General features: G+C 37.0%; 1 protein-coding gene across 1 annotated transcript in view; it reads left to right on the top strand.

The window, feature by feature from the left end:
• The window catches only part of stxbp5l (syntaxin binding protein 5L), a 193,873-nt gene that overhangs the window by 156,615 nt on the left and 24,735 nt on the right, over positions 1-12,523 (top strand). The window contains exons 19-21 of the mRNA XM_079820875.1: positions 1,029-1,097; positions 2,255-2,320; positions 11,706-11,810. Coding sequence (XP_079677001.1) covers positions 1,029-1,097; positions 2,255-2,320; positions 11,706-11,810 — 240 coding nt within the window. The remainder of the gene's footprint in view (positions 1-1,028; positions 1,098-2,254; positions 2,321-11,705; positions 11,811-12,523) is intronic.

The raw sequence follows: 12,523 nt of genomic DNA, 5'->3' as shown, positions 1-12,523 counted from the left end.
CTTTAGTGTATTAATAGTACTTTTATATACAATACCATTCAAGAGTTTGGGGTCAGTAAGTCTCTTTTTTTTTTTTTTTGAAAAGTCTCATACTTACCAAGGATGTATTTATTTGATCAAAACTACAGTAAAAACAGTAATATTGTGAAATAATATTACAATTTAAAATAACTGTTTTCTATTTTAATATATTTTAAATTATAATTTGATGGCAAACTGAATTCAAAGTCATTACTTCAGTCTTCAGTGTCACACGGTCCTTCAGAAATCATTCTATGCTGATTTGAACACATTAATCATGGCTGATGAATTGGTCACAAATATGCTTATAATAGTGCAGTGTTACATATTTCTTAATAATGGTTTATCAACATTTTTTTTCTCTTTATATCCAGGTTTAAAATAAATTTTGAATCCCAGAATTTCAGTCAGTTCTCAGACGTTTTGGACTCCACTTTATCAGTGATTTTTTCAGTTTGCGCTGTAAAAATGTACCTTTTACCTTATATTCAACAAATGCAGTGTTGTGATGGAGCAACTACCAATGGGTGTTTCGACGGTTTAGCTCAGTTGATCCGCCTGCTGTCGGATACTCACACTCGGTTTAGACGATATCTGTCTACAAAATTAATTCACACCTGCACTATACACTTTTAGATAGACACAGATAAGAGAGGAGCCATTTTTATTTGTTCATATTTCGTACTTACTGTATGTTATTTTTGTTGGTTTGTTTGTTTGTACAATTTCATTGCCACATTTGAGGTGGCTAGTATTCCCAAATAGTTTCCTTATGTTTAGCTCTGTTTATTTTTTGGAAGAAATAAGAAAATACAAATGGTTAGGCTTCACTTTCCAAGCTTCATTCCTTCATTCTCTCCCTCAATACACTGGGTCTTGCTCAGATTGTGGTCACACACGTTTAGTCACTATGAGCCTGTTTTGTTCTTCTCTCCTCCTCTTTTCCTCCCTCGCTCCATCTCTCCTCTCGTGGGTGGCGGTGCTGGGGCATGGGGGCGCTGTTGCAGACTTTTGCATGCGCGGCCTGTCTAACTTATATTCAGATTCAAAGAAACGGATCCGTACTTCCTACCAGAGTAAGTCACGTCTCCAGTGAAACGCCGACGGGGGCAACACAACAGCAAGGAGACAAAGCACAGACAATGGGATGCCATTTATATATATTTTTTGTTTTGATGAAGTTTACCAAAGGTAGAATTACTATACCGCATTATATTCAGTGCAAGATATTATTATTCAATGAATTGTTACAGAATACCATAACATATCCTGAATTTGCATACATTGAAACATCCAATCACAATCTTTGATTGTCTCCTTGCTTCGTGTTTTATTGATTTGTGCCCAAGGTTTGTTCAATGATCCATTTAACCATTTCAATAAATAATAGGACATTTTTTTTTGTGTGAAAAAATGTATTAATTTATTTTTTCATACTAATACTAAAGTCAACTAATTCTACTAATTGAATTGAACATTGCTTCAAATAGAGAAGCTTTTGAAAAACTTTGGAAGTGACCTGTGAATTTAAAGTATAGTATAACTTTTATTTTTTTAATCTGACGTATTTCTAGTGATCAGAATGGGCCAAAAATTCAGTATACAAAAATATACTCTGCCGATGGAATTATCACGTTTGTGAAAATGAGGCTTTCACTGCATTCCTTAGTCTATATGACCATAATCTCATAATTTCTTTATGAAGCTACTGTTATTCATTCTTTTAAGTCATCAAGATCTGCTAAGCGTCTGCTTTCCAGAAGAACTTTAGTTCGCACACACTCTCATGAACTGACTGATATTGCTGCAGTGCAGGCCTTGTCATTTACCGCCGTTCCTTGAGTAACGTCGAAACGATTTTGTTTCTTCTTTCTCTCTCCTGCATACACACATATGCATGGAATTGTTGGTGGTGTTGGTGCACATTTGATTCTGGAGTTAATCTACCTGTATATATGTGGTTGAACAGCTCATGTTCACAGCAGACAAGAGTAGAACAACTATGTCATGGCTAAAAAAGTATGTATACCTAGTTACGCCTAGGGATTAAAAACTATATGTTATGAAGATGTATTTACATCTTCCTTGTATTTCTCCAGGATCATGATAGTGTCTCAGACCACATTGTTTGTCCTGGTGGTTTGATGCATGCAGATGTGATTGGAGGTAATTGAACCTAGTGATATTATCCTCTTCTTCCTCTTACTGTGCCTTCCATGTTCCTCCATGGCAGGCCTTACGGAGCTTTCGGATAATCAGGTGTCTTTGGACCTAGAGAGGAGCAAGTCACCCACCTCAGGTAACCACACCCACTCATGACCACACCCACCTCCGATATTCTCACTCCTTCTGATAATCACACATATTTCTACCTTTGATAGGCACACCCATGTTTGGTCACACCCGCTTGATTAAACCACACCCACTCATGACCACACCTACCTCAAATAAATTCAAAGGATTTCTCAAAATAAATACAAAGAAATATTAACTTATCCAATTTAATCCTTAAATAAATGTTTAAAAAAATGTATTAATTCATTTTTAAAACATTATCACTTTTAGAATAGAGCATAAGACAAAGTGCTTAGAACTATTTTTAAAAGAACTATATGTAAAAAGTCACTCAGCGACTGATTTGAAAAGATAGTAATAATATGAACAAGAAAGCAACATATTACATAGAAAAAGTGTCAGTTCCATTTGCATTTACACAGATAATTTGACATACAGTGTCCATTGCTATGGTTATTACTGTCAATTGGATTCAGTCGCACATTTAAAGATGGCTGTCATTCCAGAAACTTTGCAATGTATCGTTAGCAGCATGAAAAATATAGAAAGGGAGCAAAGATCACTGACATTATAATCACTGAAGCTGTCAGTTAAAATGCGAGGTACACAAAGCTGCACTCTTGCGAAAACTCCTATTATAATCAATGAAGCTGTGCACTGAATCTCTTATTAACATTGTGTTCATACTTTGTTGGTTATAATGAAAGGAGTCCCGAGCATGCAGAACTTGCGCTGAACAAACACGCCATTTTGAACTGTGTTAAGTGGATTCTGCCTAACTTAAACATCTGATTGGCCATTGCATTCACACGCTCAACAGATATGTCTGTTATTGGTTTCAAAAACAAATGGAAACATTTACACAAACACTTACGGGAGTGTTTTAAAACAGGTGGCCATCGGCGAGTACCAGTACAGAACAGCAGATATCGTCACAATAAATGATCAAATACATCTTTGGCTGGACAAAGATTCATTTTGGCAGCCGCCAAAATATTTTCAATGCAGGAAAAATCTTGAAATACCCAAATCACCTTTAATAACCACACCTACTCCTACTTCTTTTTGCCACAGTCATGATTGGCCACACCCACCTCTGATTGCCTCACCACCTCTTTAAATCACACATAGCCACATCCATAATTGGTCACACCAACACACTACCCAATTTGCGTACTTATGTACTATTCTATGCCATTTTGTAGTGTAAATAGTAGTGTGAAAAGGGTGGAATGTTGGACACTTAACTGTTTCAGCTTTCCTTATGTAGCGAAAGGGGAGGGGCTACCAGACACCGATGCCGTAAGACCAAATAATATTATAAAATTCATACACTAGATGGTAGAGTACATAGTGCACAGTATAAATGGATAGTGTGTATGTCAGTACATTCGATAAAATGCACCCCTGCTGCTAGTTCTGATGGCCACACCCACCCTATATAAACTCAGTGTTTGAGCAAGCTGTTTCAAGGCAGTCATTATTTTTGAAATTCCAATGAAAATATCACACATTTCAGCTTCAATGACAAAAACGCTAAAATAACGCTCACAAAAACCTTCAAACATCTTTTTTTCTCATCTGTCCTTATTTCAGTTTCCCCACAGCAGAGGTCTTCAGTCCCTGGAGGCTCTTTCCTCCAGTCTCTTACTTCTAGTGTTTTTGTTTCTCCTTTCATCTTTAAAGCTATTATAACCTGTGTAGAATTTTTATGAGAATATGATAATGTTTACAGAGCTTTACTCAATGTTTACATTGTCTCAGTGGGTTGAACATGATGACAACAACGGTGCTTGTCCTTGAGGATCTAAATAGAGCTCTTAATTTAGAAGAAGTATTTCAGTAAAGCTTTGATTTCTCAGGGGAAGAAATATTGCATTGTGTTTTTTTTATACATTTTTGTTGTTTGAAATATCAGAGGCACATTTTGTGCGTTGTCTCGAGAATACAAAATTTTTATTTTTTTCTCTCTCTCTCTCAGTTCACTCTCATGTCTCAGTGCAGTTGAAGCCTCTGCTTGTTTTCCCAGTTCTCAGCTCAGCAGGCAGCCTGAAAGATGGAAGTCACTTGGGAAGGCGAGCTGAGGGCTGTAGGTTGACATTAGCAATTTCAGAGATCGAGAGGAGACATGAGGTTTACTTCTGAAATGTGGCTGTGTGCCAAGCATTTAAAAGAATTCACCTAAAAAAAAGAAAATTAGGTTGTTTAACCTAAGCCTGTATGAATTTCTTTCTTCTTTGGAACCAATATAGAAGACATTTTGAGGAATGTTCACTGCGCTCGTTTTCATACAACAATGACAGAAATGTCATCTGTTCCTTATAAGTAGTCTGAAGTGAAGCATAGGAGTCACGTTCTCTAGAATGTTCTGTGGTGAAGAACTGCCTGTCAGAACTGTATCCTTTGTGTGTTTTCTTCTGTGGGATTTGTTGCGTTGGCTTCAGGCTGCTGAGTAATCAAATGTGTTTTTTGTGAAAGCAGCTATTATGACAGGAGTCAGGAAATGGCCTTCTACGATTGGCTGGGGAATTCTGCCAAAAAATTGGGCCGAGATTCTGGGCATCAGCCACTGAAGCATAAAAAGAAAGTTTGAAGGACTAGCTTTAAGAGTTTGAAGAACTAGGACTAGTATAGAAAATATATATAATGATGATGATGAGGGAGAATATGATGAAGAAAACATTTGTTTGCGTTTGTGTGAGCAGATTTTACTGCATTCATGTTGGTAATTGGTGCATGTAAATGTGTCTGGGTATTTGCTTAAATATGGACACTTTTGGCCTGTGAACTTTTAGAAAACAAACACTAGTCACTAGTATAACAATGTCCAAAACACTGCATAATGTTTGTCTTTTTTTCTCTCACCACATTTCAAATGATGTACAGTATTGTGTTTAATAGCATTCTGTGGTGGAAATGATGTTGATGGAGACATTTTAAACATGCCATGTTTATATTTTCATATCTCAAGCTCTTAATCGACATTGTTGTGTCACTTTAAAAAAATATTTTAAAAGCTATAAAAAAAAAATTGATTTCATAAAAAGTTATTTGGAGCAAAATTGTTTTCGTGGTGTAAATTACACCATTTTACCCAATCCACACACTAAATATTGAATAAATTATTTTTTATCTTTGTGTAGTTCATAGTTTTTATAATATAATAATTATAATATTATATAACATTTTATTATGTTTTTCTAAGTCTGTAAGAAGGACAAAACAACAAAATCTGTATATGAAAGGCATTTAAAAATAGTACGGTTTTCTTTGACGTTTCTTTATTTATTTATTTATTTTTATACAATGGCACATAAATTACTGGACATAAAAGTTCCCATAGTTGAAGAAACATGAGTCTAAACCTGATATTTGGAAGTGAGAGTCGGCAAAACACAGGGTTCATGATCCAGTTCCTTACCCTAGTTAGACGTCAGGCGAAAGGCTTTTATATGCATATCAAAACTATTTGTTGTGCAACATTTCACAGGAACGATTTCGAACCTTAGGATGATGGAAATTGGCTGTGTCAAATAAATGTTTGATGACACTGTTGTTATTTGACCTTTTTATTTATTATGACATCTATTTCAGCTTTTAGATGTGTGCTTTTGAAAGTAGCAATAAGCCAGAAGAGATGAATAATGAATAAACTCAAGATTGTGCAGATGTTTCTGCTGCTGTTTTTCATGTGTTTGCTCAGAGGCACAAACCCTTTACCATTACAAGCACTTCCTGTGCTAACTTCACCTCAGCTGACATAAAATTACCCTTTGCTTTAGCTGCTAATGTATTTACTTTATCTGTAAAAGGTTGATATCATCATAATATCTTTTGATTTTTTTCATCATTCAACTTTTTCTCTAACCCATATCGCATCTTTCTCTCATTTTATTTATTTGCACTCATTCATATCATCTCTGACCTCCAGCACTCCCCTGTTCTCCGGTCCAGTAATTGGGCCGCACTCCACTTTGAAGTTTCTCTCCGTCTAGCCGACTAGTTGTTGTTGTTTCTTGTTTGTGGGGGTGTTGTTTTTGTCAGCAGGGTTGAGGTGGGCACTGAGACCTTGTTGATTGTGGCACTTTGCCAAGTGGTTAATAAGCTTAAATGTCAGCCATTGACTGTGACCAGCAAAGATATTATTATTTTTTTTTTTGTAAAAAAAATTATTTAAAAAATTGAAAAAAAAGGAAAAATAGGATCAGAAGAAAGTGGATGTGAAAGGACAGAAAGCTGTAATTAGGTTTTTCTGATGAGCTTATTGTTCCTGTCTAACCTGAAAAGATGAGTGCGCAATAAACCCCTTCCAGGACACAAAAGCTTTACTTAATGTGTCATATCATCATGAAATATTCAAAACATTTCCGCCCAATAAAATATGACTTTTATTGTCATTTTCAGTCTAAACCTTGCTATCGTTGTATTTTGGAACTTGCTTCCAGCTCTTTATTAGCTGGTTTAATTTGGCTATTTAGGTGGTTAAGCTGGTTTTATGTACAGGGTAGCAGTTCAACCAGTAATAATCAGCGTAGACCAGCTAGAAGTCAGCTACTTTGTGCCAAACCACAACTACCACACTGTAAAAAATGATATGATCAATTAGGGTTGGGCTATGTCTACCAGATGTCTACGATACAGTGAAACATCTGGATGGACGAGGACATCGGTGGGTTGCGTTTGAGCGTTAAGCTCCGTTAATGTGGCGCGCATGTGGAGAAAGAGAGAAAGCGCCCAAAAGCTGAATGAAGCACGTTTGGCTTTAGATAATCTTTGCACAATAAAATCTTTAGTGTTAAAATTGTGTTCATTGAACTGTTTTGAATGTATTTTGTATTGTGATCAGGAACAAAGGGAAAGGGAAATCACAATGCCGGCTCAACATTGTGATGTCTGTCAGCCATCGGCGATGGACGATGGGATCGTCTCTTAGCCCAACCCTATGATCAATAAGTTATAACAACATATGTTTTTACATTTCTTTAACATCAAAATAAGTTAAGCAATTTTCAACTTTTTTCATGTTATACAAGATTCAGTTCATTTAAGTCAGTTTAATGTAATTTAAGTTGAAATTACTTAAATATCCAAGGTGATTGTACTTAAAAATTTAAGGCAGCAACGTTTTTATTTTATTTTTTATACAGTGCAGCTTCAGCTGGATTTGGATATAGCTACTGTGGATAAATGACAAAGGAATTACATTTGGGAAAATAATGTTATGAATACACCGGCATTCATAACTTTGGGGTTGATAATATTTATTTAATGTTTTTTAAAGAAGTCTCTTATGCTCACCAAAGATGCATTTATTTGATTAAAAAATACAGTAAAAGCAGTAATATTGTGAAATATTTTTGCAATTTAAAATAACTGTTTTCTATTTTAATATATTTTATATATTAAAAAATATAATTTATTCCTGTGATCCAGGCATTACTCCAGTCTTCAGTGTCACATGATCCTTCAGAAAACATTCTAATATGATGATTTTCTGCTCAAGAAACATTCATTATTATTATCAATGTTGTAAACAGTTTTGTTAAATTTGGTTGAAACTGAATACATTTTTAAGGATTCTGTGATGAATAGAATGTTTTAAGAACACAATTTATTTGAAATAAATCTTTTGTAACATGATAAATGTCTTTACTGTCACTTTTGGTCAATTTACTGCATCCTTGTTGAATAAAAGTATTGTGTAGAACACAGTTATACTGGTTGAAACTCTCTTCATACCCTGATAGCAAGAAGTGGTCTTAAAGGTGAACTATGTAAGATTTTTGCAGTAAAATATCCAAAAACCACTAGGCCAGTATTATATATTTTGCTCAGTTGAGTACTTAGAATATCCCAAATGTTTCCAACTATTTGTAAATCGTGAGAAATTGCTATTTTAACCAAGGAACCGGGACGTGTGAGCTATGCTTTTGAGGGAGTCGCCTGTCGATTGCGTCATATCTGCGCTACCCTCGGTTTCCGGTTTTATTTAGCAGAAACGCTGTACTCTCACTGCAGTGTGAATAAGTGTCATAGCAGCCGCCGAGCGAACGTCATAACTTCCTTTTCAACACACTCAGATATATCTAATATGATAAACAGAGTTGCGTTACCTCATACTCATGACTGGAAAAGAGGAAGTGGCGCCGGCGACCGTGTCATAATAAAAGTCCCGCCGGCGACTATGCCATAATAAGAGTCCCGCTCTTCAATCGCTCCTGCGGCCTTGCTCAGCTCCACAACACTCGGTCCTGCTCTGCTTCATACTACAGTAATGTTAATAATCGCATCCATGAATATGATTTCTGCCTGAGTCCTATCCTGACTCTTTTCCACCGGCTGTGAGGTGAAGACCACGTGCCAAGATTCTGCATGGCGTCATCACACTACGCCTTTGTTTTGAACAGGCGACCTCAAGTGGACGGAAAAGTTACATAGCGTAGCTTTAATATTAAATGTACACACAGTATGTACCATAGACTGTAAAAAAATTATGGACGTAGTGTCCGTGACGTCACCCATAGGATTCTGAAAAGCAGTTTTGAAGCGTAAAGTAGGGACGAGCTGGCCGTTGCCATCTTGGCAGCGCGTCACTCCCGGATAATAGAAAATGGGCAAAGAGGCGGGAGCTGGTTAGCTGAGGTGACGCGATGACTAACAGACAGCAGATAAATGGCTATCAACCTGTCACTCAAAGTGGCCACGCCCTTAATTATGCAGAATTTTAAGGCTTTATATAATGTAAACAAATGAGTTATAAAAAAATTCACCCCCCTCACAGTTGTCATGAAGGGCAAAATTAGATATATAGACCAAAACCACAATTTGTACCAGGCTGTAAACATATTGTTTTCTTCTGTAAAGTTTGTAAAGGGCATTTTAACATGGGGCTCAATGAGATTCTGCTCCCTTCTTGAACCCTAGTGGCCAGTCAATGAATTGCATTTTAAGTCCCTTCCGTATTTCCGTTGCGGCTTGATATGTACATATATGTGGAAGTCTCAGGACTAAAACATTTTCAGTCATTGCATTTGGTCCACGCACTTTGCTTGCGCAGACATCACATGTCACCAGCGCGTTCCGTAAGGCTATGCAGAGATGTAGACTGACAGTCACAGAGCGCCGTAAACAAACAGCAGCCGCTTGTTACAGTTCCTCCTGAACCAAAACAATGAGCTTATGCTGCGTTCACGCCAAGTCATAATTAACATAGTTAAGAGAAGGTGACCCGTGACGTTCTGCTCTGAGCTGTGAACTGGAATTAAGCGTTTCTATGGCAACGATATCAATGCCGAAATAATTATACTGCAGGTGGTACAAGTAAGAGCTCTTTAAGTTGTTTACATTTATTATTAATGTAATGTTATGCGCTTTGAGACATGAGGTAATTTAACGCCATCTCTTGTGATGCTTCGCAGACTGTGCTCTGGCTGTACGTGTTCATGTGTTTTGGAGGAGGCGTGGCTTTGGAGAGGCTCTGAAGGGACAGTGGGATCTTATGCTTTCAAAGCTTGCTTCCTATTGCTAGCCTCTCCAAAATTGCCTACCCTACCTTTAATTTCTTCCTAGACAGTCTTACGGACTCCAAATGCTATTGAATGATTGAAATGTGAAATTTTACATTAGTATTTGATTTGTTCTACATACCACATATTTGAATGTTACATTTGTGATGACGTGTTGCCTCCTGTGGCAATTTTTAGACACTTAAAAAAAACACTTAAAAAATTATGATTATAACCATTCGCTTTTCATGAAAAATTCATGATTTGAGAGTCACTCCACACAATGTCATAGCCCTGTTTTTAGATACCAGTATTTTATACTCTTCAGCTATGTTGTCATCTTTTACTTTTCTCTGTTTTCACAGAAAGTCAAATCACAAGACCCAGTCACTCTAATTGTACCATATGCTTTGTTGTCCCTTACATTTCCCTCCATTTGTCTGTTAATCTCTTCATCCGCTCTGATTAAAAGGAGTTTTTTTACCTCTCTGCAAAACCAGTCATATTTCGATTTACTTAAAACAAATAGTTTTAAGTTTTAAAAAGAGTTAACAATTTATTAGTTTTGTCTACTGGTTGTTCATTCTCGCACACAGCTGACAGGGAACAGAAGCATACACTGGTTTATTAAGGAAGCACCGATCTGGTGTTTTTAGTATGCTAGTATGTATGGATTGCAAAAATACTTTACCTACAATTGAGAAATTTTACAAGCTGATGCCGCAGCACAGATGGGTGAAACACTGTGGACACTTCTGAACTTTATATCTCTAAAAGGCAAGAATCGGAAAAGAGCAATATGAAGCTTTTGGACAGCAGATGGTTCAAGAAAGGACTGAGGAAGGCCATTAATGTAAAAGTAGAATTACCAGGAGGCCTGCGATACGCTTGTCAGCCTCTCACAACACTGTTCTCTCATCTTTACCCCTGGCAGTTTGGCCTCAATTCTCACAGCAATCATGATTTATGTCGTCAGGTCGACACCTGCAGTGAGTCTTATGAATTCATCATGTGTGGTGAGGTTAAATGCAGGGGGAATCTACAACTGATAAAGACACTTGTGTGCACTGAAACATCTGCAAATGAAAAAAACACATCAGGTGCTCCTCAGTAAATTCTACCAGATAAAAGAAACTCTCCTTCAAGAAGTGCACATTGAACAAAGGTCAATGCAAGGGCATGTCTAAGATTCCTCAAATTAGAGTCAAAAAGCTCAGGTTTTTTCATTTTATCAGTCTCTTAACAGATTCAAATCACGTTCACCAAAACAAGCTACTTTTATTAAAACTTGCATGTGTATACATGTAAGCATTTAAGCACCTTAAGTGTTTAATGCACATTAGTGTTTAATTCCATATATATATTCCATATGTATAAATGGGGGAAAAAAATGTTTACGCCTTAAATCCCACTGTGTCACCTGATGTAAAGCTCCAGTATTGCAGAGGTATTTAATTCATTATGGAATCTTTTCATACAGAAATATAGATATCATAAAGGATCCACAAATCTTGCAACTATCATTTTGTTGTTGTTGTTGTTGCTGCTGTTAGATTTTGGAAAGTGTGTGGAGTTTGTGAAGTACTCTAGATAAAACGTTTGACATTAGAACAATACTGTCTGCTGGAAGAGGAATTGTTGAAAGATGGAAAGTCTCACAAAGATATCACTAGGACCAGATTCGGCCTTGGTGAGGATCCATAATATGTTTAAGTTGTGACAATTGCAGATTTTTAAAAATATTCTTGTGTATGATTTTCTCCTGTTTTAGCATCCCTCTACAACCTCTCATTATAGATCCCGATGACTTATAATAACAAGCTGTTTGGCTATATGTGATTCAGCCTAGCATGTGACAGTGACTGTGTGATCTTTGATTTCCAGCACCCTACTCCCCTTCCCTCCATAATGACCCTCGAGGCACAGGGGAACCTGTGTCCAACCTCCGGTCCTGCCACTACAGTCCTGTCTTTTACCTGTTGGACAATGGTAAGAATGTGTCCAGACCCTTAAAAACACCCACACGCAACAAGCCCGTGGCTCATGCGCTTCAACACCTGAATCTGCGTGTGTGTGGGTGTTTGTTTTGGGGGTTGCATGTTGCAGTAGAAGTAGCCTCACGCTCGTAGTGCCCTGTGCTACGCTCTGTGCTCCTGAGTTATAGATGTGTGTGAGTGTGAATGCGAGTATGTGTAAGTGTGCTTCACATGTGGCTATTGTAGGCATGTGTGTGATTGGGGCATGGTACTAAGTAGTATGTGTTGTGTGTTGACGGTAAGGGTGATATTGTGACTAGCCCAGACAGAGCGTTGATCGGTGAGGTCCAGTGGGTTCAAATAGCCCTAAAGCTTTTTTTGTGGCTTTATTTAGACCTCAATAGGCTCTTTTCTTTGGACTTTAGTAGCTCGGTCATCCGTGCTTGTTTGTGTGTGTTATTGAGAACATGCTAGTTTTTTTTGCTATCCCACATGCTAATGTGTTTGTAGACATTTACAATACCATCTTGAAATCGAATTCATTCACTGGTTAACTTAACTTGTCAATGATTAATACGAAGCATGTAGGTAATTGTTTAATTGTTTGTCAATTTTTTTTAAGTCTTGGAAGGCATAGCAAATGCCTACAATTTAAACATATAGTTTTTTTTTTTTTTTTTTTGGTGCAATGTCCTAGGTGCAATTTTGGAATGACTAGCATTAGCA

Source organism: Gobio gobio (assembly GCF_949357685.1).
Source record: "Gobio gobio genome assembly, chromosome: 7".
Taxonomy (NCBI): domain Eukaryota; kingdom Metazoa; phylum Chordata; class Actinopteri; order Cypriniformes; family Gobionidae; genus Gobio; species Gobio gobio.
Note: the sequence above shows the minus strand (reverse complement) of the source record. Positions and strands in the feature narration are given on the sequence as shown.